General features: G+C 43.1%; 1 protein-coding gene across 2 annotated transcripts in view; it reads right to left on the bottom strand.

The window, feature by feature from the left end:
* Positions 1-26,750, bottom strand: part of WWC1 (WW and C2 domain containing 1) — a 289,547-nt gene that overhangs the window by 35,856 nt on the left and 226,941 nt on the right. For both annotated transcript variants that reach the window (XM_083181881.1, XM_083181880.1), the window contains exons 13-18: positions 24,608-24,685; positions 21,298-21,381; positions 19,871-20,063; positions 14,887-15,039; positions 7,283-7,383; positions 5,587-5,719 (exon numbers count right to left, since the gene is read on the bottom strand). In XM_083181881.1, the coding sequence (XP_083038007.1) occupies positions 5,587-5,719; positions 7,283-7,383; positions 14,887-15,039; positions 19,871-20,063; positions 21,298-21,381; positions 24,608-24,685 (742 nt within the window). The remainder of the gene's footprint in view (positions 1-5,586; positions 5,720-7,282; positions 7,384-14,886; positions 15,040-19,870; positions 20,064-21,297; positions 21,382-24,607; positions 24,686-26,750) is intronic.

Here is a 26,750-nt window from a genome sequence, read left to right as displayed (position 1 = left end):
AATAACATTTCTGTTCTTATTGTTTTACTAAGGAAACAGCACCTTGGTGTCTTGGAGCAGCAGCCTGTAACCAAATAAAGGGTAAAAAAAAAGGTTAAACAAGTGCAGTGCTTGCTGGAGGTAAAGCCCCGTATAAACTGGGCGACTTTTATGTAAAAACCACTCAGTGTTCTCATCTGAGCGTCTTTCAGCATGAAAGCCACCTAGTGTGTACGGGGCAGCAATGAGCAGTGAGTGCTGATGCGTGGTCCCGCATCATCGCGGCTGGCCACCGCTCAACTGCTGGTGTATTACCAGCAGATGAGCCATGGAGAGGAGGGCTTTCCGTAGCATCCTGCGGGGCTGATGTAATATGGGTGGAATTTGTACTTCAAACTGATATCTATATTGTAGTGTAAAAATAAAGCAGCCAGTATTTACTCTGCACAGAAACAATACAACACCCAAATCTAACTCTTTGCACATGTTACATCAGCCGCCCCACCTGCAGTGCTTATGGTTTTGTCCATTAGAGTGATTGTGCAATTCCGAGTGAATCAGAATAACCCCCAATGTCATCTCCAAGTGCCAGCATAACAGTTTTTTTTTTATAAAGTATTTTTATTGAACACAATATAAGTACAGAACAAGCATCACATCAAATACCATGCAATGACAAACAACATTAGCATCACCAGTTTCTTGACATATGCATTGTATATCATGTCAGCGGAAAATGCCTTCACATAAACTGTTTATACGGAATAAAATATCTTTGATAAAAACATATGATGTCTCCGTTCTGTCAAAACTTCACAACAATACGGTAAATTATGAATTTATTATCAAGTAAATATAAAGGTTAGAAAGAGAAGAAAAAGAAAAGAAAAAAAGGGAGGGGGGGGGGGGGTAGCAGTCATCATGCATTAAGCGTGTAAAGTAAAACTCCATCCAGCAGAGGGCAGCGTAGTCTTGTCATATTATAGTATATGTCGATCATTACAATATGGCATTAGTACTCACATCGGTCTCATCATCTATTTCCCCAAGATTAAGAGTGTGAAGAATGTGGGGACTCTAACCACCTATTCCAGATCTTTTCAAATTTAGGCATGGTGCCAGGCGACATGTAAACATACATTAATTACATATTGGCTTTCCGAAAGGTTCAGAGGGGTATTTTACCTGCTTCCCAGCACGCACAACTTAGGCGTCAAAGCCCGCTCAGGGATCCCAGTGGATGCTATCACCGAGTTAACAGGGACCCAGAAGGAGTTAACCAGGGGGCAGTCCCAGAAGAGATGCCAAAAGCTCCCCTGTGGGAGATGACATTTAGGACAGTCTGGTGAAGCTCGACCACCAAATTTAACCAGTTTACATGGGGTCAAGTATGTTCTATGTAAAATGAAGTTGGATTTGTTGGAATTTCACAGAAACTGTAGCTTGCCATGGGAGAGCCATCGCTTCCTCCCATTCCTCCTCTCAAATCGACCCGCATCAGCCTATAGCTATTGAGTTTAGGAATAAATATCTACCCAGTGGGTCAGTTTTAACATCAAGAAGCACAAATTGTACCGATTTTTTTATTAGTATTGACACCCCCTAGAATGCGTAGTATAAGAGACATGGTACGTCCATCCCACCCAGGGCCTACGCAAAGACAGTAATCTATTTCCCTCTAGATGGGTTTCCACCAGGCAAGTAATATCTGAACCATATTGCCTAATCATTTTGACAACCAGGGAATGCTTGACTCTATCATTTATCCCACGGACTTTCCAGGATAAAACATTAAGTTGCGCCATCTTAGAATAAAGAGTTGGGTATATGGAGGACAGTCATAGTACACATAACCACCCCAGAATATAGGATACACCACCATTGTTGATCCAGCAAATGCCAGACCCTCCACTCCTAGATATAGAAAACTAGTACACAATGCATGACCAATAGACAAGAAAGGAAAAATAGAAAAACAGATATAAAACAATCCCAATAAAACACACCCCCTCCAGGTACAACTCCCCCAACTGCGGCATACTTGTATCCCTAAACTAATACTATCAAAACCAAAAAAGATGTCAGGGAAAATACCAGTTAACCCAGAAGACTATCAAGTAATAAGTACCAATGCAAGCATTGGGGCTCCCCGGTCATAGTAACACTTATTGAAGAAGTGTAAACAATAAGGACATTTCCCACACAGTATAAAAGAAGTACAGCAGCTATACCATATATACTGTCATAATCGCGTTTCCTGAACATCCTAGACTGCAGGTGGGTCCAAGGTGGTCTCCAAAGGATATCAGAGGATGGTGCAACATCACCTCTGCTGTGCCACAGCCACCTCTCATCAAACATGGAAACCGAGGCCGCTCTGATATCCTTTGGAGACCACCTTGGACCCACCAGCTGTCTAGCACCAGGCGCAAACCAGTCAAGCCAGGCCGCCGCCTATCGGGGATTGTTGAATTTTGTTTCTCCATCCGCCACCACCCGTAGCCGAGGTGGAAATAACATGGAGAAGGGAAGGTTCAAGTCGCGCAGCCTTAAATAGGGCCCTCTCTTTCTGTACGTCCATGGCGAAGTCAGGAAATGTAGAAACAGTCACACCATTCCTAACCATGGGGCCTTTGGTGCGGTTCAGCCTTAGGACCGTGTCACGATCCTTGTAGTGAAGGAACTTGGCAATAAATGTCCTAGGAGGAGCCCCCGGAGGAAGCGGGCGAGTGGGAATCCTGTGAGCCCTCTCGACAGCAAATTGAGGGGTGAAGGATTCCTTGCCGTATAACTCGACAAGCCAGGTCTCCAGAAAGGATTCTGGCGGTGAGCCCTTCTCCCTTTCCGGTAGGCCAACGAATCTGACATTGTTTCTTCTCAAGCAACCCTCCATGTCCATAAGTTTATTCTGTATGCTTGTGACCTGCTGTGTCAGGGTAGTAACAGTGGTTTTCAAGGGATCAACTGCATTTTCCACTACAGAGACCCGCGTCTCCACCTCTCCCACTCACTCCTTGATGCGTTGTACATCCTGCCTAAGCAGGGACAGGTCACACTGTAGTTTTTCCATTTTATCTGATAGCCCTTTTCCACTGCCAGCAATGGCGTCAAGAACCTGTTGAAAGGATGGGGGTTCAGGTAGAGCATCATTAGGGGGGGGGCTTTGGAGCCACCCGAGTTGCCAGGGTCGGGCGTATCCTCCACATTAGATGCCGATTGATCCTGCACCTCAGTACCCCTTGCATATTTGGCCAGTTTGGCTGCAGGGGTGTTATGGTGGTGCTCTTTCACCATGATTAGGGAGTACAGGTCTGGGTATCTGCCTGAACAGGCACAGTTGTGAGCAGGGCAGGTTACAATAATAGATGTATACAGGGCTGTGGAGTCGGTAGATAAATGTTCCGACTCCTCGTACTTCTAACGCCGACTCCTCGACTCCGACTCCTCTGTATTAATATGCAAATGTATTTGATACATTCCTTGAAGGAAAGAAAGGCAACATACATATTATTACTACAGAAACTAGAGGCTGGGTAGCCAACAGTCTACTGTATTGAACAGTTTAAGCAAAGGACAAACACAATGAAAACAAAGTTTTATTTTTTTTTTTTATTAATTAATTAAATGGCTGGATAGTAGCAGTAGGCATAAACATCAGGAACAGGAACTTTATTAGTTCAAAGATAAAAACCACATTATTTGGTTGTTTTGAGAACAAAAACAATAGGAAAGGTTCAGAAGTGTGGAGCATGAGTTCTGCATGCTTTGTGACGACAACAAAAATCAACGAGCCACAATCTCCGCTGGTTTGCTTGCTCGTCACCGTTCAATTCATGGACACAAGGAACGATTTCTTTACCGAATCGTTACTGGCGACAAAAAATGGTGCCTGTACATCAATATGAACCAGCGTAAGGAATGGCTTAGCCAAGGTAAGCAAACGACCCCGCGCATGAAACAAGATCTTCATCCGCGTAAAAAGATGTTGTGCGTATGGCGGGAGAGCTTGATTGAATGAATTTTTCGAGTCTACACCAGGTGATTTCTACCAACGAGGTATTGAAAACCTTATTGAACGTTGGAAATAAGTTGTAAACTACAAGGGAGAATACATTTATAAGTGTGGTGAAGCACATGAAAAGCATGCTTTTTCACGGTCACTTAACGTGTTAGTTTTGCGGTTACGTGAGGCACTGCATGCATTGGTCTTTATTCTTACAGTAGAGAAGTCATTAATTATAATTTTCGGAGTCAGAGTCGGTGCATTGTTTGCCGACTCCAACTCCGACTCCAGGTACTCGATATTTCCTCCAACTCCGACTCCTCGACTCCAACTCCGACTCCACAGCCCTGGATGTATATGCAGCTAACTGCTGTTGAGAAAGACCTGCAGTTCAGGCAACTGTGGAGACCTGTGGGAGATAATAGTAGGGGCACTGCCAGAGGATGTCAGGAGATCCGGGCAGAGGGAGAGCAGCAGCCGGCCGGAAAGAGACCTCGTGCGCTGAACTCAAAAATCCAATGTGGCCGCCGGAGCATGCCAAGTGGCTGACATGTCTGCAACACTGAATCAACCACATGAGGAATATAACAATACAAACTTAAGGCAACTTAAAATATAAGACCTGTTATTAAGCACAAATAAGTTTGAAAGGAAAAAAAATAAGGATGCCGAGATCACTGGATACACATTACAGGATGGAACTTGCCCTATAAATGCTGTTCCAGCATTAGTCAGTACAAGAACAATTACAGAGTCGTCATGGTGTGAAAGACGCTTTATTTAAAGAGCAAAACAATTTGTAAGGAATGTGCATGCAGTGCTTCCATGCCTACTGGTGTCCGCACAATGTATTACTAACTGACAGGGCCTTCCTCCAGAATGCTGTGATGCTAGAGCTGTGTAGTAGGCTACAACATAGAAAGCACAAGAGTGACATAAGCTTTGTGGGTAGGAGTAATGGCTCTCACTGCATTAAATCTATTTACCTTTATTGAAAGCAAAATGATCACCATCAGTTTCCTGTCCATGCACAACAACCGGAAGATGTTCTAACAATGGGTCTGATTCAGACCTGATCGCTGGGCTGATAATTTTCGGGGCCCAGCAATCAGGCATACGCTTCCAGCCAGTGTGAAATCCTGCCCTTTGCTAGCCAGCGAATAGCTTAGCATTACTTGCGAAAATTAGCTGGATCTGGAATTCGCCTGCAAATCCATTCGCAAGCCACTCACTATCTAATGATTTTCCCAGTGTGCGCAGTCTGTGCCTAGACCTGGACTTACCGCTGCTGCGGTACAATCAGTCACATTAGTGCCAGAGCTGACGTCACACACACCCTCCCCTCAAACGTCCGGGCATGCCTGCATTTTCCCCCGACACTCCTAGAAAACGTCCGGTTACCACCCCCATACACCTGCTTCATGTCAATCATCTTGTGAACAGCCAGAGAATAAAAATAGTAGCAGGCTTTCAGTGCAGGATGGCCTCGTAGCATGCGTACTACGGGCTGCATGCCCATAACGATGATCACCTTCATATTCTCAGCCGTGACATCAATTCTGAATCAAGCGCAATGTGTGTTATCTGGTTTCGCAGTTGCTCACCTTAATGGGGGCTGCATGCACGTCTGATTCTTCTGTTTCACTTTGCACATTTTCATCACATTCATCATTTTCATCTTCATCTTCATTTTCCGTACCGGCTTCTTCATCCTGCATAGCATCCTGCTCTTCTCGCCTACAAGATGTGACAGCATTACTGGTATTGTGCATCCCTTATTAGCAGCAGGCATCTAGTATTCATTGAAGCTTCACAGTACATATTATAATGTACACTGTACAGGCTTCAGAATTCGGAAGCACAGTTTATGTCAAAGAAACAAAACTTACCCTAAATGTTTATACTAGAACACAGTAACGATTGGTGATTACTTTAGAGTTGATAAAAGAAATAACCTTTGAATGTAAACATTTTCTAACCTATTGTATTCAAATTTAAAATTCTAACCAGCAACTTCAGCTTTATAAAAGTAAATTATTACATTTGGACTACTATCAAGTACAGTGGTTGCCAAACTGTGTGGGTTTATTGATCCAGGGCAAATTAAAATGATTTCTGATCAATGTATAATACATAACCAGCGCTTTAAATCATAAAATATGTAGAGAAGTTGAAAGTAAACCATGTCCTAACCAGTAACAACCTAAAGGTGCCCACACACTACAACGATCAATTGATCAACGATCGTGATCCGATACGCAGTTCCGCGGATCTTTAGCTGCATCTATTGATCTTCCCTGGTGCAAATACATATATACAAATATGGCAAACAATTTCCTATCCTATAGCCCCATACACACTAAAGTCCAATACACGCTAAGCGATTGGGGCCTTGGCTGACCCAATTAACCATATCGGCTGCGGCCGCAGGTCCCGATATTGCGTGTACACACTGAGCGATATCGGACAGTGACGTCACCGGGACCCGCTGAACATGCAGGTCGTTTGGCTATAGAGCCAAATTGACCTGCATGTTCGGAAGACATCAATCATCGTTAACGATGCACGGAAGAACGCATCGATAATGATATTCAGTGTAGACAATAGACAATATTGTGAACGATATTGCTCAGAAGGCCGTTTCCAAATGATATTGTTCACTATATACTTTAGGGTGTATGGGGTGTATGGGGCTTATTACCTTTTATCCTATTAAATTATTTTTAAAAATTCTGAAATCTTAAGATAAATCTTTGGTCCAGGACTGACAGGGAGTTTGAGGGAAATCTTTCCACATATCTTATCAGAGTGACATAAACACAATCTATTTAATTTAATATGTTTTTTTTTTTTCTGAATTGCACTTTAAGAAATCTTTGGCCTAATGGTGCCATGAATACTCTAGGGTACCATAATTCAGAACAGTTTGGGAACCACTGATCTAGTATAATATTTTTGTAAGTTTACCAATAGATGGTGCTATTTCTCAACCATAGTTACTGAAAACTACAAAGCTACTTGGGATAAGGTGTTTCTTGTACAGTTCCTTTTTTTGGTTTTATTACAGTGACTTGTCCTTGAATAACAATCATACTTTTTTTATGGAACATATTCAAAACAAGTTGTGGCACAAATAAAAAAGCTCTTTACTGAGAATATACACATGAAAGGAGCAAAGGTTAAGCAGTCAATCATTATTAACCCACAGAAAAAAATTATCTGATTCAAATAAGAAACATATACAAATCATTTATGTTCTGTATATTTAAATTAAATATCAGCCGCAGTATTGCCACTTACCAGGTCACATTTGTATCCTCTTCCTGTCCACAGACTTCAAATTCTTTATCAACAGGCTCAAGTTCAGCAGCAGTTTGTACTAGAAGTGCAGACATGGAGTTCTGGAGAAGGGAACATGATATGAAGTGAATAGTGTATGGAAGACTTAGTAGCATGGGCTCCTGCACAAGGCAGGGTGATAGGAGTGGTAAAGCTGCCTGTACCAGCACAGCTTCTACATTCACTTAAAGCAAAACTAAAACAATCTCGCAGGAAAACAGATTTGCAACAAAGTATTAAAAAGTGAAGGTCCCCTACACTTGTAAAATTTGGTCTGATTTCATCCAATTTAGACAGATTGGGTCAATCAATCAAACCAAAGGGAGTGCCTTGCTACCCTGTCCCTGTTCCGCCACGCCCACATAGCACTCCCAGCCCGCCACCATTAAACAGTGATCCAGCGACTGCAGAAGTGTGTGGTAGTCTATTCTGTCGTCTTTGTCCTCTGCCGTCACCCCCCACATAGTGATTACCCGCCGGAGCACGTCTCCTCCCGTTCCCGCTGCGGTCCCCTACCGGTGTTGCCGTTGTGTCCCGTGCCTCTAGCTTCCCCCATCCCCCACGGTACACCCGTCGCTGCCGCCCTGGTTCCCTATCTCATTCCGCCATACACCTGCGGGGAAGGAGACGGCAGCGGGAACGGGAGGAGACGCCGGATAATATGGCTAGGTGATGGAGGAGGCTCAGGCGGGTAAGCACTATGAAGGTGGAAGCACTATGTGGGGGCGACGGCAGAGGCATGTGTCTGCAGTGCAGCCCCAGCAGAGAGAGCAGGAGGGGAGAGAGCCGGGACAGAAGAGCGGGCAGAGGCACCGGGTGTGAGCATCACTGTACCCCCAGCCAGAGGGGTATTATCCCTGTTGTAGGAAGGAGTGGGGGCAAATACTGGCAAGTCCTGACCAGGGCAGCATAGAAGGGGCAGACAGGATGGGTATGCGCCCCCCCCCCCCCCAGAGGTGAGCACAGGGAGCCTGGCATGGGATTGTGGATGGCCGGAGGTAGGCATCGCGGTCCTCCCCCCCCCCCCCCACCATCAGCAAGAACACCAGCTCCATCTTCTCATTCTCCCCATGAAAGGAAGTGTCGAGGGGGTCTGGGCTGGGGGGACACAGCTCCATGTGTGAGCTTCAAGCTTCAATATGATGACCCCCAGAGGCGGCGGTGACCCCCAGAGGCACCATCTGGCCATGGCAGATGAATATCATGCCCGCAGGCGCCAGTCACTGTTCCCCCAGCATCAGCAGACATGAGAGCCCTCTATGTTGTGGCGGTGCCCAGGGAGGGCCCAACTCAGGCCCCAGGCCTCACTGACTCTCTCCAGGCCTCAGTGACTCTCTATCCCACCAAACCCCCACCCCGCCCCCCACGCTGATTCTCCTACAGGAAGTTGGCGCCGCAAATGGCTGCCTATGATCTGTGCACTCAGCTATATGTAACCCTGTGTCTCCTGTATCATAACTGTACTGTCTCTGATGTAACTGTGCTGTCCTTGCCCATACTGTTACCTACCTGGCTGCGGCAACGACCGGTGGCACCGCTGATGGCTGCCTAGGTGCTGTGCAGCTCGGTGGGTATGTGTTCCCTGTGTGATACTATACTGTCCCTGCTTATACTGTTACCTACCTGGCTGCTGCAGCGACCGGTGGCGCCGCTGATGGCTGCCTAGGCACTGTGCTGCTTGGCGGGCATGTGTTCCCCACATGTAATGTCTCGATGTAATGTATGTAACGTCCCCCCCCCCACATTCCTGCTTGATGCTGCACTGTAAATTCACAAAAAATTCCTAGTGTGCACAAGCACACATGGCCAATAAAGTTGATTGATATTGGGCAGCAGCACGGCCAGGCTGGCACACAGGGCAGATTACTGCACAGGGGGGCACAGTACAGACAGTATTAGCAGAAGTATTACAGGGGGAGATCACAGACCCCCACAATACTACCCTTTGTGCCATAGCACCGGGCTGTAGAGACAAGTACAGAATTAGTTACCCCCAGTACACCGGTGCCAGGTGAGCTGAGTTTTGGCCACCCCCTCCTAGCACTCTGGGCATCCCCTAGGACCTCCCATCTGTACACATGCAAATTGGCCAGATAAATCTCATGCAATTTATTGTACCAAATTGTACATATAAAAAAAGGCACATCAAGTGACAACTCTCATGTCATGTTTGGTTAATTTCAAATGCATTGCGGTGGTGTATAAAGCCCAGAATATGAGAATACCAATATTTATGGACCTGACTGTATACACAGAAAGGAGAATACATTTGAAATCATATTAGGACAAGCTGTAAGTATTTAACAAAGCCTAGTAAGCCCTTATTTCGGATATCTATCTATCTATACACACACACACACACACACACACACACACATACTAGTAATCCCGCTCCAAGCAAAAGCTTTGAAAGCTGGTCTGCTACCTTCTGTGTTTGTGCGTGTGTGAGAACGAGATGTAGTTTCACTCTCTGCCAGCAGACGGCAGTGTTCCGGAGGCTCACGGACACTATACATACAGTATATATTAACAGTAAGATTAAGGATATAAATAGAGCGCTGTCTGTGATTTTATATCCTTAATTTTATTGTTATCATTGACTTTACTACGAATTGTTTTGGTTGATCATGTATTTTGTTATATTTGAGCTGCTCCTCAGTTTATTGCACCCTGATTATCCTCTACTGTACATATTTGTTACTATACACCTTTCTCAAAGGGCATCACCTTAACAAATGAACCAGTAAGTCTATATATAACCTAGGTGCCCGGAAGTATAATATCAATCCACAAAACAAACGTTTACTATAGCAACATGCTAGACAGTCGGGATTCCAACAGTCATTACACTGACGTTGGAATCCCGACTGTTAAAAGCCCAACACTGGATCCCGATGGCCACCTATTCTCCTGCTTGCCGCTACCCCGGACCCTGCTCTCCGGTCCCCGTCTGCGTCTACCATGGACCCTGCTCTCCTGCCACAACCCTGCCTGCAACTACCCCGGACCCTGCTTCCCCGGACCTCTCTCCTAGCCGTACTGATGGCTGCACATAAGATTTATCTTATGTGCACACCGCCCGACCTCCTGATCTGATCCAATGCACACAGGACCGTGCATCGGATCAGATCGGATGTCAGACAGTACGCAATTTGGGCTATTTCACTCGATTTCTTGGCTTGATCCTCCAGAATTCTGTGAAATAGGGCCCAAATCGCGTAGTGTATTGGGGCCTTAAGTTCATGTCGTTTGTTACATCCCTCTGTTAAGGAAAGGGGGGATCGCCACAAACTACTGTTACAAAAAGAAAGCTACTGGATCTATAAGCAACAAGAGATGGCCCCAAATAGCTTAGATGAGGAGTTACATTTTGCTATATTCTTGTAGTTAGTACTGGTGGAGCCGGATAGTTAGGTGTGTAATTATATGAGATGTGATTATCATCAGATTTGGTATTACCCCCACCTCCTTGTTCTCCCTCTGCAAACATCAGTAGTTGCTGTCATGGGTAAAATGGGCAATTTATCAGAGTAACAAAAAGGGATGATTATTTGCTTTCGGTCCAAGGGTGGAAGTATTTCTGAAACAATGCAGTTTTGAGCTGTTTGTATGCTGCTGTGTTGAAGGTGTATCCCGACTGTAAAATGGACTCATTGCGGATGACTGATGTTAAAACTGTAAAGTACCACGTGCCATTTATGTGAGAGGTGAAAGTCAGCTACGAAGGTAAGTGAGGGATTACTGGCATGTAAAATTAACCAGAGACTACCAGGCGTGTTCAGTGAACCCTGCTGTGTATGGGGCTCCAAAGCAAACTGATGGTCACTGCACCTCTGCCAAAGAAGGTGCATTGACAAAAAAGGCTAGATGCAAAACAGAAGGGGTTTGCAGGCGCGCTATGCACTCATTACTGCTAACATATATTCCTCTTATATTTCATTTATGAGGTTGTTAGCATAGGACCACTTCAGGGCCTCACTACTTTAACACATAGACTCACATAAACATATTCTTTTTTTCTACGTCTTTCTACGTTTTTTCTGTCTTTTATTTACAACACTTTTTAATGTTTGATACACCCATTATCACTATTAGATGCTTTCACATACCCTACATTCTATGACACTATACACTCTATTACACTTCACAGCTATATTTTATTTATGTGATGCCCTGGGGTGGTTTTCTGGACTGGTTTGGGGGCGCCCTGCACCCCAGGTGTGAACCCCATAGTGCTAGGGACCTGCTCAAAATACAGTAGGTGACCTTAACGTGGTGGGCAGGTCCATATCTTTGGCCAAATGTATGCTAACAACCTCATAAATGAAATATAAAAGGGACATATGCTAGCAGTAATGAGTGCATTGTGCACCTGCAAACCCCCTCTGTTTTGCATATAGCTAAAAATCTCAGCAAGGTAGCAACCCTCATTACAGGGTGAGCAGTCTAGGCCCCCCTCTTGGCAAAAAAAGCTTCAATTTGCACAGCAGTATCAGAGTAGAACCTCTGATGGCAAATGTGATCATGCCAAATATTGATAGGATTTAGATTTCTCTTCCGTACGTTCACGTTGCATTTTGTTAATTGATCAATCAAAATGAACTAAAACACTTCTACTTTTGAAAGCATTCTTATTCACACCCACCTAAAAATTATGTGCATATGTGTTTGTGTGTCCCCCTCATACATCTCTATATCGTTTGTGCCATATGTTGTTAGATGCCTGGACCAACACCAGTACTGTCTACTTTTCATTGAGATACATTTTCCTCAATACTGCCTTTTAGTATTTAAATAGTGTATGTGGTACTTTGTAACGGCTATGCAGCAAAGCCTGTGGTATAGTAGGTGTAATAGTAGAAATCATAGAGATAGAAAGATAGAGAGAGCTAGCTTGCTGGGGGTTAGGATGGAAAGAAGGTTGGAGGAGTCTTTAAACTAGATGTAGGGGAAGGGGAGATATGGGGAGCAAGAGTAGAATAAGAATCAAATCGAAAACAATTAATATAAAAATAATTTTGGCTACAAGAGAGGGAAGGAAAGAAATGGAGATGCTAGCTTGCCGACGCATGGAGCCTTTCAAGCAAAATGGGGAACTTATGGTGCAATGATTCACATTATTGGGCTTTAAACAATAATGGATATACTCTGTTGGGGGGTGATTAAATATAGAAATTCACTGCAAAATAAAAACTAAAAAATCACCAGGATCACTCAAGAATTCTGATGGAACTAAGGGAGGAGTTAGCGAACCCCTTGTACTCCATATTCGATAAAACATTCACGTCAGGTTTGGTACCTAGGGACTGGAGATTAGACCAATAACTAAAAAAGGTAAAAGGGAAGACCCAGCAAATTATAGACCAGCGAGCCTAACATCGGTCATAGGAAAAATATTTGAAGGAATATTAAGAAATGGTATCCAGGAATATTTAGTGCAAAATAATATAATCATTGGGAACCAACATTGGTTTGTAAAGGATCGCTCATGCCAAACTAACCTGATTAGCTTCTATCAGGAAGTAAGTATGAACCTAGACAAAGGCAACAGAGTCAATGATTTTGCAAAGGCCTTTGACATGGTGCCTTAAAAGAGGCTGATCCACAAAATGGAGGTATTGGAATGGGGGAAAGAATCTTATATGGGTAAAAAAAAACTGGCCGCTGGAGAGAGGGCAGCGTGGAAAAGGTGCTTTTTCAAATTTTACACCAGTAAAAAGTAGCTCCAAATCTCTTTAACATATTTATTAACAATGTAGAGGATAGTATATTAGGCAAAGGGTCCATCTTCGAATACTATTATGAGGGCTCCCTCGTCTGAACATGTTTGGATGAAGGAGCGGGTCTTTACCAATGGGCGGCATCTAGTGTGTATGGGCCTTAAGAATATGCATCTTGAGGGGACATAATCAATATGCAACATATTAAATGAGTTAGAGTTAGGAGTATCGGAAATGTAAAATTACCTAGAAGTACAAATTGATTATAGACTAGGGTGGTATGAAAGCAAAGGACAACACTATAATTGTGCACCTCTATAAGACACTAATTAAGCCTCATCTGGGGTTCCAAGGGATTCAGTATTGAATCCCGGCGGTCGGGATCCCGGCGTTCAGAATCCCGACGCCGGAATCCCGACAGCCAAAATCCCGACAAGGGGGGGACGTGGATCGGCCCCCCCTTGCGGGCTCGCTGCGCTCGCCACGCAGCGGGCCCGGTGCCTCGCTACGCACGGCACACTAATTTATTCTCCCTCCAGGGGTGTCGTGGACACCCCAGGAGGGAGAATGTGTCGGGATTCCGGCGTCGGGATTCTGAACGCCGGGATCCCGACCGCCGGGATTCAATACTGAATCCCTTGGAACCCCAGATGAGGCTTAATTAGTGTCTGCCGGGATTTTAACTGCATCCCGTTCCAAGTACATTTCTGGGCCTCACACTACAAAAAGACATTGCTCAATTGGAAAGAGTTCAGCGAAGGACAACTAAGCTAATAAAAGGGATAGAGTACATGTGTTATGAAGACAGATCAGCCAAATTAGGAAAGTTTACACTTGAAAAAAGACTTTTAATAGGAGACATGCTTACCATGTATAAATATATAAAGGGGCAATATAAGGAACTATCAAGCACCTTTACCCTAAGGTCAGAGACCAAAACAAAAGGGCATCCGCTTAGACTGGAGGAAAGGTGGTTTCTTATCCAGAGAAAGAAGGGGTTCTTTAAGTTAAGGGCAGTAAAGTGGCGGAACTCACATACTACGAGTCTAGTTAAAACAAGTTGAACGCCTTAATTCAACCTTACCTTACCTTACCTACTGTGTTACAATGTATATATGTTACTGTGTGTGTATGTGTATTGCCTATTGAGAATTAAAAAAGATTGTGGCATTCTAGATTACACTAAACTTTCTATAAACTGTCTAGAGATCAATGCCCAACGCTGAAAGATTAGTGGTGAGAAGTAATAGCTGATACTGGGAGGCGCTTCTCCCCTGACAAGGCAATGGCGGGAGACTAATACTTCTTTCACACCTAAATCTCGGTTCCCATACTGGATCATCAACACCTTTCATAATCGAGACCAGGACCTGGGAAAAAGGTCTTATATTGTCAGGTTGTTTTATATTGTGGAAATTAGGTCACACCTTTCATACTGCAGACTACCCATAGTTAGTCTTAGTCTAGACACAACTCAGCTTGACTCTCTCACGCTGACACATGACCCTGACCGTGTTGCCCCAAGCAAAATCCCAAGTCCGAGGTGTGTTGTCAAATGGGTGAAACCTTTAGGTCTTACACTTTTCTAGAGTTGTGTCTGTATTGAGGTGCACCATGCGGTGCTGATATTTTAGGGTTTCATAAAAGTTTATTTTAGTGGCAGATACCGAGTAAGGGTCAGTGCAACTTGCAACCAGTTAGCTTGGAAAGCCATTTTAGGCTGTAATTGCTAATATATTTAGTGCCACATTGCCAGTTCTGCAACAAGTAGCAGTCACTAACTGCAATGTAGACACAAACCAGATAAATTGCAGATTCCCATTAACGCACAATAATACTTCTTACCGAATCTTCTGCACTGGGTTCCTCTGGGCAATCAATGCTCTGCTTATTATTTTGCTTTTGCATCTTCAAACATCGATAGCTCAAGAGGTTGTACCATCGTACTTCTTTTTCTCCGGACCTACAGACATCAGCCAGACTGATTTGGGCACCTCCCTGTAAAAAATATGGAATTACTTACTGGAAAATTGTAATTAGGCCCAACTTACAAAGTAGTGTGCGCCACACATACCTACAGAGACCAGAAAAAGTGTTCAGGACGCAAAACATTTTTCACATTTATTGCCAGATTATAAATATTATATGGAGTTAACATTTTGGGGGGTATTTAATCCCGGGTCACGACTGTCGGGTCATCCCGACAGTCCTGTTCTCTGTCGGGGATTGCACATGCGCAGAAATGCGCATGCACAAACCCTGACTATCGGGGCAGGGGCTTAATTCGGGTCACTACTAGTGATCCAGAAATGGCCCCTATATATAGTAGTGATGGATTTATATTTCCACGAAACTTAGAAAGGTACTGATGACCCATGTCTGTCTTAAGACTATTCTTAGTAATTACTGTTTTGTTTTACTTATGCATAGGTTTTCGTTACGACAATTGTTTGCTTATAGCCACACTAAATTTTTTAACTTTAAAACAACCTTTATCAAAGAACTATAAGTTATAGCCTTGTAGCACTGATGTATGAGAAAGTCCTGAAAGTTAAACCACACATTCTGGCTGCTGTGTACAAAATGTGACAAAGGATGAAAAGACCTCAAGCTGTACCCATAGCAACGAAAAGAACCAATCTGTACTTTACAATGCCAAAGATAAAAGGAAACCCAATTAAAAGAACATGTATTATGCATTGCGCTATACATATCAAAGTAGTTGTTTGAACTCCTTTCAAGGCCAACACAGCCCCCTACAAAATACGTGTGCCCACTTATCACTTGGGTCCTTGAGACCTCACTTTTCTATTTATAATAATATAAAGTAAGGATTGCAGTGTTAATTCAAGACATCCACAGTTAATATAATGGTTGTTTCATAATCAAATAGGAAAAAACTATTACATCGATATAACGGATATATTGGACAACTTCATTTTACCATTCATCCTTATAGTTTGTGCACCTATGAATGATTCAGAGATAAAAGGTATATGCGCTGTAATGGTATCTCTGGAAGGAGCTGCTATGTAACAGGCACTAAGAAGGAATCGTTCTATCCCAGGAGTGGCAAAGTAAGTCCACTCAGGATGCTCACTAGGCAATAGCAAAGGTAAGAGAGATCCACCGCAATGATTCCTTTCGCACATTACCTCTAAGCAACTATTTTGCACTAAGCAATTTCCTCTCTGTTTCCTGTGCATCTCTGTGGAATGTGAGAAACATGGATTTTTTTTGGAGTGCCTGTTCCATAGGAACACCCAAGGAGTTTTTAGTATTTCGCTAGAAGTTTGTTTTCTGACTTCTTGTTTGCTATGGTTTGTACTGGACAGAAATAGTCACAGACCCAACTTTGATTGCAGTCATTCCGCATCAGAGACTGACATATTTGACTTAACAACCCAAAAGAGAAGGCAGAAGAGACAAATAAAGACTATCTTGACTGGTAATTAGTTAAGTCTATGTAGGATCTTTGATATATTTTTTAAACAACACAGACATATCCCTCAGCACTTTACAGAGAATATTTGGCCAGTCACATCAGTCCGAGCCGTGGCAGAGCTTACAATCTATACTCCCTACCACATAGACACGCACACATATTCACGCTAGAGTCATTTTTTTTTGGTAGCCAATTAACCTACCAGCATATTTTTGGATTGTCGGCGGAACCCAGAGTACCTGGAGTTAAATTCACACAGTTATGGCCATGGTGGGAATCAAACACATGACCTCATTGCTGTAAGGCAGTAATGCCTCAATATAGTATATTTCATTTCCTATTGCTCACCATTGCTGTGCTGCTGTTTTCAAATATTTTGCTACTTGGCTGATATGATGAAGGAAGAAGCACCAAGGTACCATGAGCTACAGTGATGTATAATTAAGGTATATTTTTGTAAATAAAACTAATTTAAAAAGTTTGATATTCGATAAATAAATTAATTTGAAAATGTTGTAATGATTTATTTTAGGACAATGACATATGAGGATATCTTATTAGATAATTGATAATATGCACCCCAAGTGGGGTTATCATGAGTGGTAAGCCAAGTCAAACAAACCAGTTTTCTCTAACAAATGACTTTTGATAAATTAGCCACACAAGATGCATTTCATTCACAGATCTCCTTAAAAGGATTTTGAAAAGTAGGCAAGCCTGCCCTTCCCTCTCACCACACCTTTGCTAAGCTTCCAGTCTTCCATTTTGTGACTTTTCCACTAAATGGGAAAACATTGAAATTTAGGCGATTATTCAGAACTGATCGCTGCTCTGTGAAATTGCAGATCCCTGCAATCAGATAGCTGCAGCACCGCCAGAGTGAAAACCCGCCCTGTGCACATAGCTTGTGAAAATGATGCCAATCGGTGATTAGCTGATTTTTCACAAGCGTTTCACAGACTTCAGGTAAATCCCCAGCTTAGGTTTATATTAGTAGTGCAACAGAATTGACACATATCCATATTGAACAATGAGGTTAGCAAGACCCACGTTTATAAGATGGTATTACAAAAGATTGAGTGTTTTGTCCTCAAGATTCTGCTTCAAAGAAGCAGAAGCAGTAATACACTAATTCATATTTGTAAAAGTGACAATAATTTACAAGACAAAACCAAGATGCATTAAGGCCCATTAACACTGGGCGACTTTCAGCATGTTTGAGCGGCTTTCAGCTCAAAGCCGCCCAGTGTGTATGCTCCGGCGATGAGTGCTGCTGCGCGCACCATCGCTGGGAAAGCCGATCATCTGCTGGTTATACCAGCAGATGAGCGGCTTTGAGGACGGCTTTGCATAGCTCAGCGCTATGCAACGCTGTCCTCCCCCCTCCGTCGGCGCCAGGCAGGGGGAAAGCTACTCAGTGTGTATGCACTGAGCGGCTTTCCCCCCAGCGATGAATGTGATCATTGCTGTCCATACATGCTGGGCATAGTCGCTCAGTGTGTATGGACCTTTACTTATACTGTACTTCCATAGTCTGGAGGACGATAGCATTTACATCGTGTGCTCGATGCCCCGTACACACTGGACGGCTTATCAGCTTATTTAGTTTTCACTATTATGTAGTGCATTGCTCAAGGAAGGTTTAGTTACATTAACCATTGCCCTATCCCATATGGGATTTGAGTGAATCAAGTCAAAGAAAAATCAGACTCTTCGTCTATGGCTGCTGCCAGTGCTCAGTTTCCATGAAGAGAAGCAGCGCTGCTGGGATAGAGCCGGGGGAGGGGGGGGCATTGCTGATTATGTATATATATATATATATAGTACTAGTGACCCATCCCTGCTATGCATGGGTAGTTGGGTACATCACCCGTGCGAAGTAGGGACAGGTCACTAGTAATATAATAAAAGTAAAATAAAAGTAAGATTTGCTTGCTTGTTAATTAATATCTTAATAGCTTCTTCATGAATGTGTCATGTATTTTTCTGGATTCTGAAACAACACTTTGCTGTTTTCATATCAGTGTTGTTTGATCCAAATCTGTTCGCTTTCACTTACATGACTACAAAATGCCGTTTGTTGCCTTGGGGAACTTTAAAATGTAAAAAAAAAATTCACAAAAAGTTGAATCAAATACTTCTAATTAGTGAACATTATGTACTGAAAGGTACAGTACATTTATCTTCAAAGCATTTTCTATTCATCAGACAAATATAAAATATATTCCTTTTTTTATAGCACCTGGGATTTGCTGATAGAAGGATTTCAAGGGCAGAGTCACATTGCTCTTGATGGTGGAATAGCTACCCAAGTGATAAATTGGGGGCCATTTATCATAGGGACCATTGGAGCCTTTTAGGAGTCTGCTAAATATGCAAGGAAATAAACATTTGGCACTCAGAGTCTTGTGAATGATTTTGTATTAAAAAAATGTCCACATAGTCAGGCCAATGTTTTCGGTAGGTGTTGAATTTCTAAGACGTCACATCCACATTTTCTTCTGAGGTTCTGGAAAGTCACTGTTGGTGTGTGGGTGGTGGTGGGATCCATAAGCAGAAACTTTGCCTAGGTTTCCAAAAAAAACTTGCACCAGCCCTGCTTACAATATATATTTTCTGCCACATGCATAGGCAAATGCTGCCCAGAACCCCCCATTCTCTTGGCAAGTGGTTCAAATAATGACAATAGAAATGGTATATAATAGGATTACTAAAGCTGCCGCCACGTCACGCAGTGTAAGGGACAGAGCAGAGTGGTAACGGCTTCTACCAAGTTTGCTGAGTGTGTGGATCCGAGTCCTCAATAAGTGCACATGACCAGAGAGTAGCTACCAGAAAGAAGAGACAGGAGCCTTATCATGAGGTGGGAGAATGTGTGCTTAGAAAGTGCAGTATTGGTTTTATTATGTTTGTGAATTTATTCATTATGGTATGTTTAATCTTTTTACTTACAACTTATTTATATTACTTAAAAGTTTGATACAGCCTATAATATAGTATAGACATATATAGTGTTAGATATTAATAATGTATTCCATACAGTATCCAGTGTATAAAAAGACCAGTGTGCACATTAATTTCCAGGGTTGCTAATAGGTTCTTATAGCGCTCCCCCAGACTCTTGCTCTGGCTCCAATATTCCACAGAATGGTAATATGTGTGCTGCATTTGGAAACCCCCCTCTAGAAATCCTGCATTTGCCACTGACATACACAAGCTAGGTTTCATTGTTGGTTGTGACTAAATGAAGCTACCAGTATATTTCTGGAGAGTGGTAGGAAACTGGAGTATCCAGAGGAAACAGGGAGAATATGAAAACTAATATATACATATTTTACAGGTTAAAATGATTACTTGTGGCATGCAGAAATGAAGGAACATTACCAGGCATTCTTCTCGGTGTTTGCTTTGCAGCATGCACACATCCACTCTCAAGGTCTTCTGGCGTAGTGTTGCATGGGATACTGGCACCAAGAACATCTCATTGTACACCACACTGTCTGATACGTCCACAGGTCTTGTTCGAAACAAACAACTTGTGCTTTCAGAACAGGGCAGAACGGCAACTCGAACGTATCTGGAAGAAATATGCACTTCTCAGTATCCTCAGTCTTTGTAGATTACTTGTGTAGTAAACAGACTTCCTCATAGGATTTATAACACTATTAACAGATGTATTATAGAAGAAGGGATACGGTCTATAACAGTCATCCTTTATGTACTATAATGTAACTAATCCCTCAGCCACTACGGCTTCTCTGGAAATTCATTTAAGATGTATTTATTCATAAACGTAAAAGGTAATTTCCTATTTTTATACCTGTTTTCAATCAGGTTTCATAACTTGGACTCCAGGATGTCTTACTATGGGGAATGCTGTCATTGAAGCTAATGGCTTTAAATGTTTGTTTTATTAGCTAGTCGCTGTAAGCATATAAAGGAATCTAGAAAGGGAAATCTCCTGTGATATACATTGTTTCCAATACGGCAATAAACTGTCCTCATCTGTGACTTATAAACCTGTAGTCTTTCCCCATGAAAGGAATATCTCTTTATAATAGATAATGAAGATACTAATATATTACATTATAAAGAAGGATAGGATGCAGTGTGGTATTCTGACTCCAAGAACATCAGGGAGGATACAGTCATTTATTACATTACACACCAGCATTCTTCTGTACAACTTCCAGGTCTGTAAATGTCTAATTATACCCCTTTCACACCAGCCTAATTTCCATGGGGTTGTGTAAGGTTCACGGGCCAAAATCCCGGCAAAAATTGCCAGGTTTCCAACCTGCTATGGAGCAGGGTTGTTCCCAGGTTCAACCCAGGGACCTGGCCAGTGTGAAAGGGATAGGGGGTACTTACCAAGGTTGCCGGTCCTCGTCATGCTGTCAGGCCGGGGATCTAAACAGGTGGTGGGCGCAAATGACAGGAAAGGCGGCGGATGAAGATGACGCAGCTCTCCAGTGCCCTCACTGACGCCGGAGAGCTGTGTCATCTGCACCCGCCGTATGACCTGTCATCTGCGGCCGCCGCCTTTGAGGATCCCCAGCCTGTACTGAGGACCAGCACCACAGGTAAGTACTTGTTGCCATACCCGCTGCCCTCATGCTGCCTGCCCGCCCCCAGCACGCCTCCTCCCCGCCCCCTTCACACACCAAAAAATGCAGAGACTTTTCTGGTGTGAAAGGGGTCAACCCGGGAATGGCCCGGCATCATCCCTGGGCCATATTCCCGGTGGGTCCCTGCATTTTCTGGTGTGAAAGGGTATAAGTGAGATTTGACAGAATTGATGTCACACTTACACTTTCTGATTCTGTTGTAGTAAAGCAGTAGAGTCATTGAGCTGCACAATAAATATAGCAAACTGCCTGTTCATGTCATCGTACCTAAGTATGACAGAGAAAAACAGGTTAAACAAGCAAGCAAGCTAAACAGATGAGGTAAACAAGGCATACTTAAACATAAAGGAGCAGATGCACTAAGCTTCAAAAGTGATAAAATGGAGAGTGATAAACAACCAACCAATCAGTACCTGCCTGACATTTTTCAAACACAGTCTATGACAAGGCAGGTAGCAGCTGATTGGCTGGCTGTTTATCACTCTCCATTTTATCACTTTTGAAGCTTAGTGCATTTGGCCCAAAACCTGTAATAGAACTGTTAGTGAAAGAAAGTGTAATCAAATTCTGATGTCACTATATAGAAAACCCAGGCCTGGTACAGGCACTGGAGTGTGACATTACATGGTACATTAATTCTAGAGTTTGTCATTCACTTAGAAGTGTCAATAAAGAAGCTTGAAAACTAAAAAAAAAAAAATATTACAGAGGTGTGCTTTTATATTGTAGCTGCAGCAAATATGCCCCTCTTGATGGGTTGGGATTGTTTGATCTACAGCATGTTGGTCAACAAGCATTAGGTCAACACCATTAGGTCGACATGGGGAAATGTCGACATGGTTCTAGGTCGACATGGGACAAGGTCAACATGGGCCTAGGTCGACATAGGTTTAGGTCGACAGGTCAATAGGTCGACACAAGCATTAGGTCAACAGTGCCTAGGTCGACAGTCAAAAGGTCGATATGGGGTTTTTCACTGTTTTTTTACCCAAATGTGGACACAGTCGACATGGACACAGTCTGAAATGCACTGCATTGCTTTGCTCGCAATGCTTCGGACACGGTGCTTCACTGCGCTCCGCACACTATTTTATTCTCCCACCACACCCTAGTGGATTGTAGGGCATGAAATGCCGCCTGTCGGCACATGTCAGCTAAAAAAAAAACAGTTAAAAACCCCATGTCAACCTTTTGGCTGTCGACCTAGACACTGTCAACCTAATGCTTGTGTCGACCTAATGACCTGTCGACCTAAACCCATGTCAACCTAGACCAATGTTGACCTAGAACCATGTCGACCTATCCCCATGTCGACCTAACTGTGTTGACCCAATGCTTGTCGACCAACATACTGTAGACCCAATGACCGTATCCCCCTCTTGATGCGCCAGGTCCTGAACTTCTCAGTGGGACATTTTTGTGAGGCATGGTCAATGTGACTCAACCTCAGGTCTTCAGCCCTTGCACTTTAACCATGGCCCTCCAACAGAAACTAAAATGAAGTTGGAGAAGGACATCATACAGTAGACGATTGCAAAATCCATACAAGTTATAATACAAATATTTTCAATTTAAATTTGTCACTAAAAGTTTCCTTTTCATAGATCATTTGCAACCATATTGGTTGACACTACTACGCTCTGAAATGTTGACAGCCTACATATAGGGTAAGATTCAATGTGAAATTTCGCCATGTGCAGCGAATCCTGTTTAGGATTCGCTGGACACTCGCTGTGTTTCGGAGGGCTGGCTGCCACTCGCTCTCTCTCCGTATTCAATGTCGGAGGGGCGAGTTGCCCCTCGTGGCGAATCTTAATCCCTGCAGCGGACGAGCGTCCGCGGCAGGGAGCCGTGGGACGGTGGCAGGCAGGGAGATTGAAGTCTCCCTGCCTGCCCCAGAACGTATGCGGGGGGGGGGGGAGGTGGGCTCCCCGGGACCCAGGCAGCACAAGCTGCCCCCCCCCCAGAGCCAGCAGGGGACCGGGTATATTCATTGCTCCCAATCATGCATATGTAATGATCGGGTGCAGTGAATATATGAATATCTAATGAGCGGCTCGGCTCCCGGCCCCCTGCTGGCTGCTAAAATATAAAAATAAAAATATATATTCATGTGCTATAAGCACATGAATAAAAATAGCATGCCCCTCCTCAGAATAAAATTCCTGATTTTTTTACACCAACATTAAAACAAAAAAACTTTTATTTTAATAGTTCACATTCCACTTCTCCATGAAATGATGGAGAATTGCTACACGGAGAAAGACGGCGAGAAGTGCACGTTGAATAGGGTTGCTAGCTTTTTGAGAGCAAAAGTCTCCGTCCAACGCGAGAAAAGCAAAAACTCGCCATAAAACACGGCAAATTTTTCACATTGAATACTGCCCATAGAGACAACTGCAGTGAGTTATACTTCATTATTATTTTTTTTAATATGTATTATATTTCACAGGATTTAACTGGTTCTTCTCTACCAGTACAAATTAATCCCATGTATGAACATACTGGTATTTTGAATTCTGTAGCTGTTGTGCCATTTCTATCTCTATCCCTCCTGTGTTTCTGTCTCATTCTCATTCTCAGTCCCTTGTCCCAGTGAGTTTTCTCTCTCTATTGGTAACATACACTTATGTGATATTGCATACAATGACCACATGCGATCGTTCGAATCAGCGGGCAGAAGTATTGCTTCCGGCAGGTGGTGGGTTTGGGGAGAAGGGGTCCGGAGGGAGCGCTGGCGGCGTCAGTCACAGTAGCATGGCGCTGTGAAGGAGCGCTGGCGACGGGTTCAGGGAGAGGGGCCCGGAGGGATGGCATACAGCATCCGTCAGAGCGTATCGCTGTGAAGGACTGCTGAAGGCAGTGGTCAGCGGCGGCAACAGAATTTGAAAAAACTGTTTAAAACACTGGTTGGCCCTCTGATTGGCTGAAAGAACACATCGGCTGACAGTGCTTCTTCATGGCTCCATAAGATGCGATTTCACTCTTTTGCTGATCTCTGTTCCCCCTCCCTGACACACTCTCATTTCTGACCATTTTCCCTGGACTATCTCATGTAAGCCCCTCCCCATCTTCCTCATCTCTGTCCCTGTCCCTCTCTTTTGTTTGTTTCTCATCTTTGTCTACTACCCCAACCCTAGATCTCTCAGGAGATGGCAGATAGAAGGTTAATGATCTGTACATTCATAAAGAGCTGCGGGAGAAGAGCATGTGCCAATCGCAGGCAGACAGCAAGAAATCTATCTATAGACACTGAAATGTCTGGCAAGAATATCCGGCCGGGCGATAAAGACGATGCAGGGACGTGTATCTATCACATTCTAAGCTATTTTGATGATGGGTGCGATTCATCTAAGCGATTTTGACTACATGTGTAGACGGCTTTACAAAGAAAAGACAATACTAGATCAAAATTAACAATTGCTATATGCAAATGTTACTCTTGGTGTCCACAGTATTAGGTATCAAATGCATCAAAAATAATTATCCTTACTTCATCCCGATTTTGATTTTGGCAGTTCCCACAGTCTCCGAATCCTCCCCTTCACATTCTGCATTTTCCAGTAACTGCCTGCAAACATCAGTAAAACACATAAAAGCACGGAAACCATATAAATAATGTTTACATAAACTTATATGCCTGATTATAAAAATTATAAATAAGAAGATTTATAAATCTTGGTATATTGTTTCTTAAAACAATTGTGTTAGTCTAAAGGAAACGGTAACAAACACTTTTCTACAAAATATCAACTCACTCAAAAAAAGTAAGATTATCTAATATTTTCATGAGTAGGTTTGGGTTCATACGAAGTCTGACAGAAGAAACGCGTAGGTAGGTACTGTATATTCCTTACTGACTCACACACTAAGATAAGCTTCACCTTTTATTGTCTTTAATTTTGATCGTTCGATGTAATAAAGTATTTTTTTGCAACACATTTACAAAGATGTGGATATACAATGTTCAAATAAACAGTCCCTTTTTAAAAAGATTATTTTACCTGATTTTCTAGAGTATGAATGTATTATACTTTCAATATATTGTTGTTTATATTATCTTATAGTGAAAGTTAGTTTTCTTTAAAAGGTGATTTAAAAACTGCTAGATGTGACACCAGTAGTCGCTTTAAATACCTGGGGCGAAATGTGATAGGGTGCAATTTTTTAGACATGTGCGATTTTTGGTCAAAAACGGGAGAATTCGCACGTTTTCTGAAAATCGCCTATTTAATAGGGTGCAAATTGCAGTAAAAATTGCATCTTTTTGACGCAAAATTTGCACATTTTGACCAGGCGAATTTTGGTCCACCTTCAATTCGCATCCAGATGTTTTCCCATTATAAAGTATACAACTAGCAAATATAATAGAGTTGCGATTTTTGGTAAATATTAGAGATCTCAAAGATTTGGTCTTAAAAGTTAAAATAAAAAAAAAATTACGGGGGTCAAAAAGCATAGGGGTCCCCTGTATTTCTGAAACCAGCCCAGGACACTTTTTACATAAGGTCAACCGGCCATAACATGCTCGCTATGGCTGGTTAGCCCTGGATGGGGTACCTGGGGCAGTGGGGACCCCTCAATAAAGGGGTCTCCACCCCAGGCTTCATCCAGGGCTGAAGCCCGGGGCCGGCAGGCTCCCTCCTTTGAAAAAGTTGTCTGAGGACGATGAAACATGTCAGGCCACACTACTTTGTTGGACAATGTATTCTCAATTGCTACCCCACTTGGACCAGCTCATCCTCACCAACTTCCATCTTGGATCTCCACCTTTGTTGTTTACCATCTCAACTGGAAATTTCATTCTGGAACACCGGCACCTGCTTATTCTTGGAGCCTATCCCGACTGTGAGTCAGGACCATCTGTATCTCACATCACCAGAAGCGAGATACCAGGCATCCATTCAGGTCTATGGACACCCATCATACCAATTCAAACATGGCCTCATAACTGGGAGATCACGTATAACCATCGGAGGGGGAGCATTACTAGGAACAAGCGGGACTCACAATAAGCATAATTTCCACTGTCCTTCCAGCAATATTTTATAATTGTAGCGCATTTTTATCTTTATTATTATAATAAAAAAAAAATCATATCATGTTCTAAAATTTGCAATTATTATATGCTTATAACATGTTAGATTAAAATAAATGATGTTTTATATGTGATACCCAATTGATAAGATGTATTTCTACACTGCAATTGCAGTATAATTAAGCACTCTACCACCATTCTTTTTATCATCCCTGGACGGGGTACCGGGGGAGTGGGGACCCCGTCAATAAAGGGGTCCCCCCTCAGGCTTCATCCAGGGCTGAAGCCCGGGGCTGTCCCCGGCATCACTAGGCAGTGTACGCCGGGCTGATATGTGTAAAATTAAATAAAAATAAATAAAAAAAAACATTGCTTTTTACAATCGAACTACAAGTCCCAGCAGGCTCCCCACATGCTGGGACTTGGCGAGCCACAAGTCCCAGCATGCGGGGCATTAATGGTAGTTCAGCTGTAAAATGAATGTTCAAATAAAAACAATCACCATTGTGCAGCGCTGTGTGCTGAGCGATCTAGCATTGCTCAGAACGCTCATCTACACACATAGCTACGTGTGTAGGCCCCATTATTGTGCAGCTAT

This window comes from Crinia signifera, chromosome 4 (assembly GCF_055691185.1).
Source record: "Crinia signifera chromosome 4, ASM5569118v1, whole genome shotgun sequence".
Taxonomy (NCBI): domain Eukaryota; kingdom Metazoa; phylum Chordata; class Amphibia; order Anura; family Myobatrachidae; genus Crinia; species Crinia signifera.
This window is presented reverse-complemented; position numbering and strand designations above follow the sequence as displayed.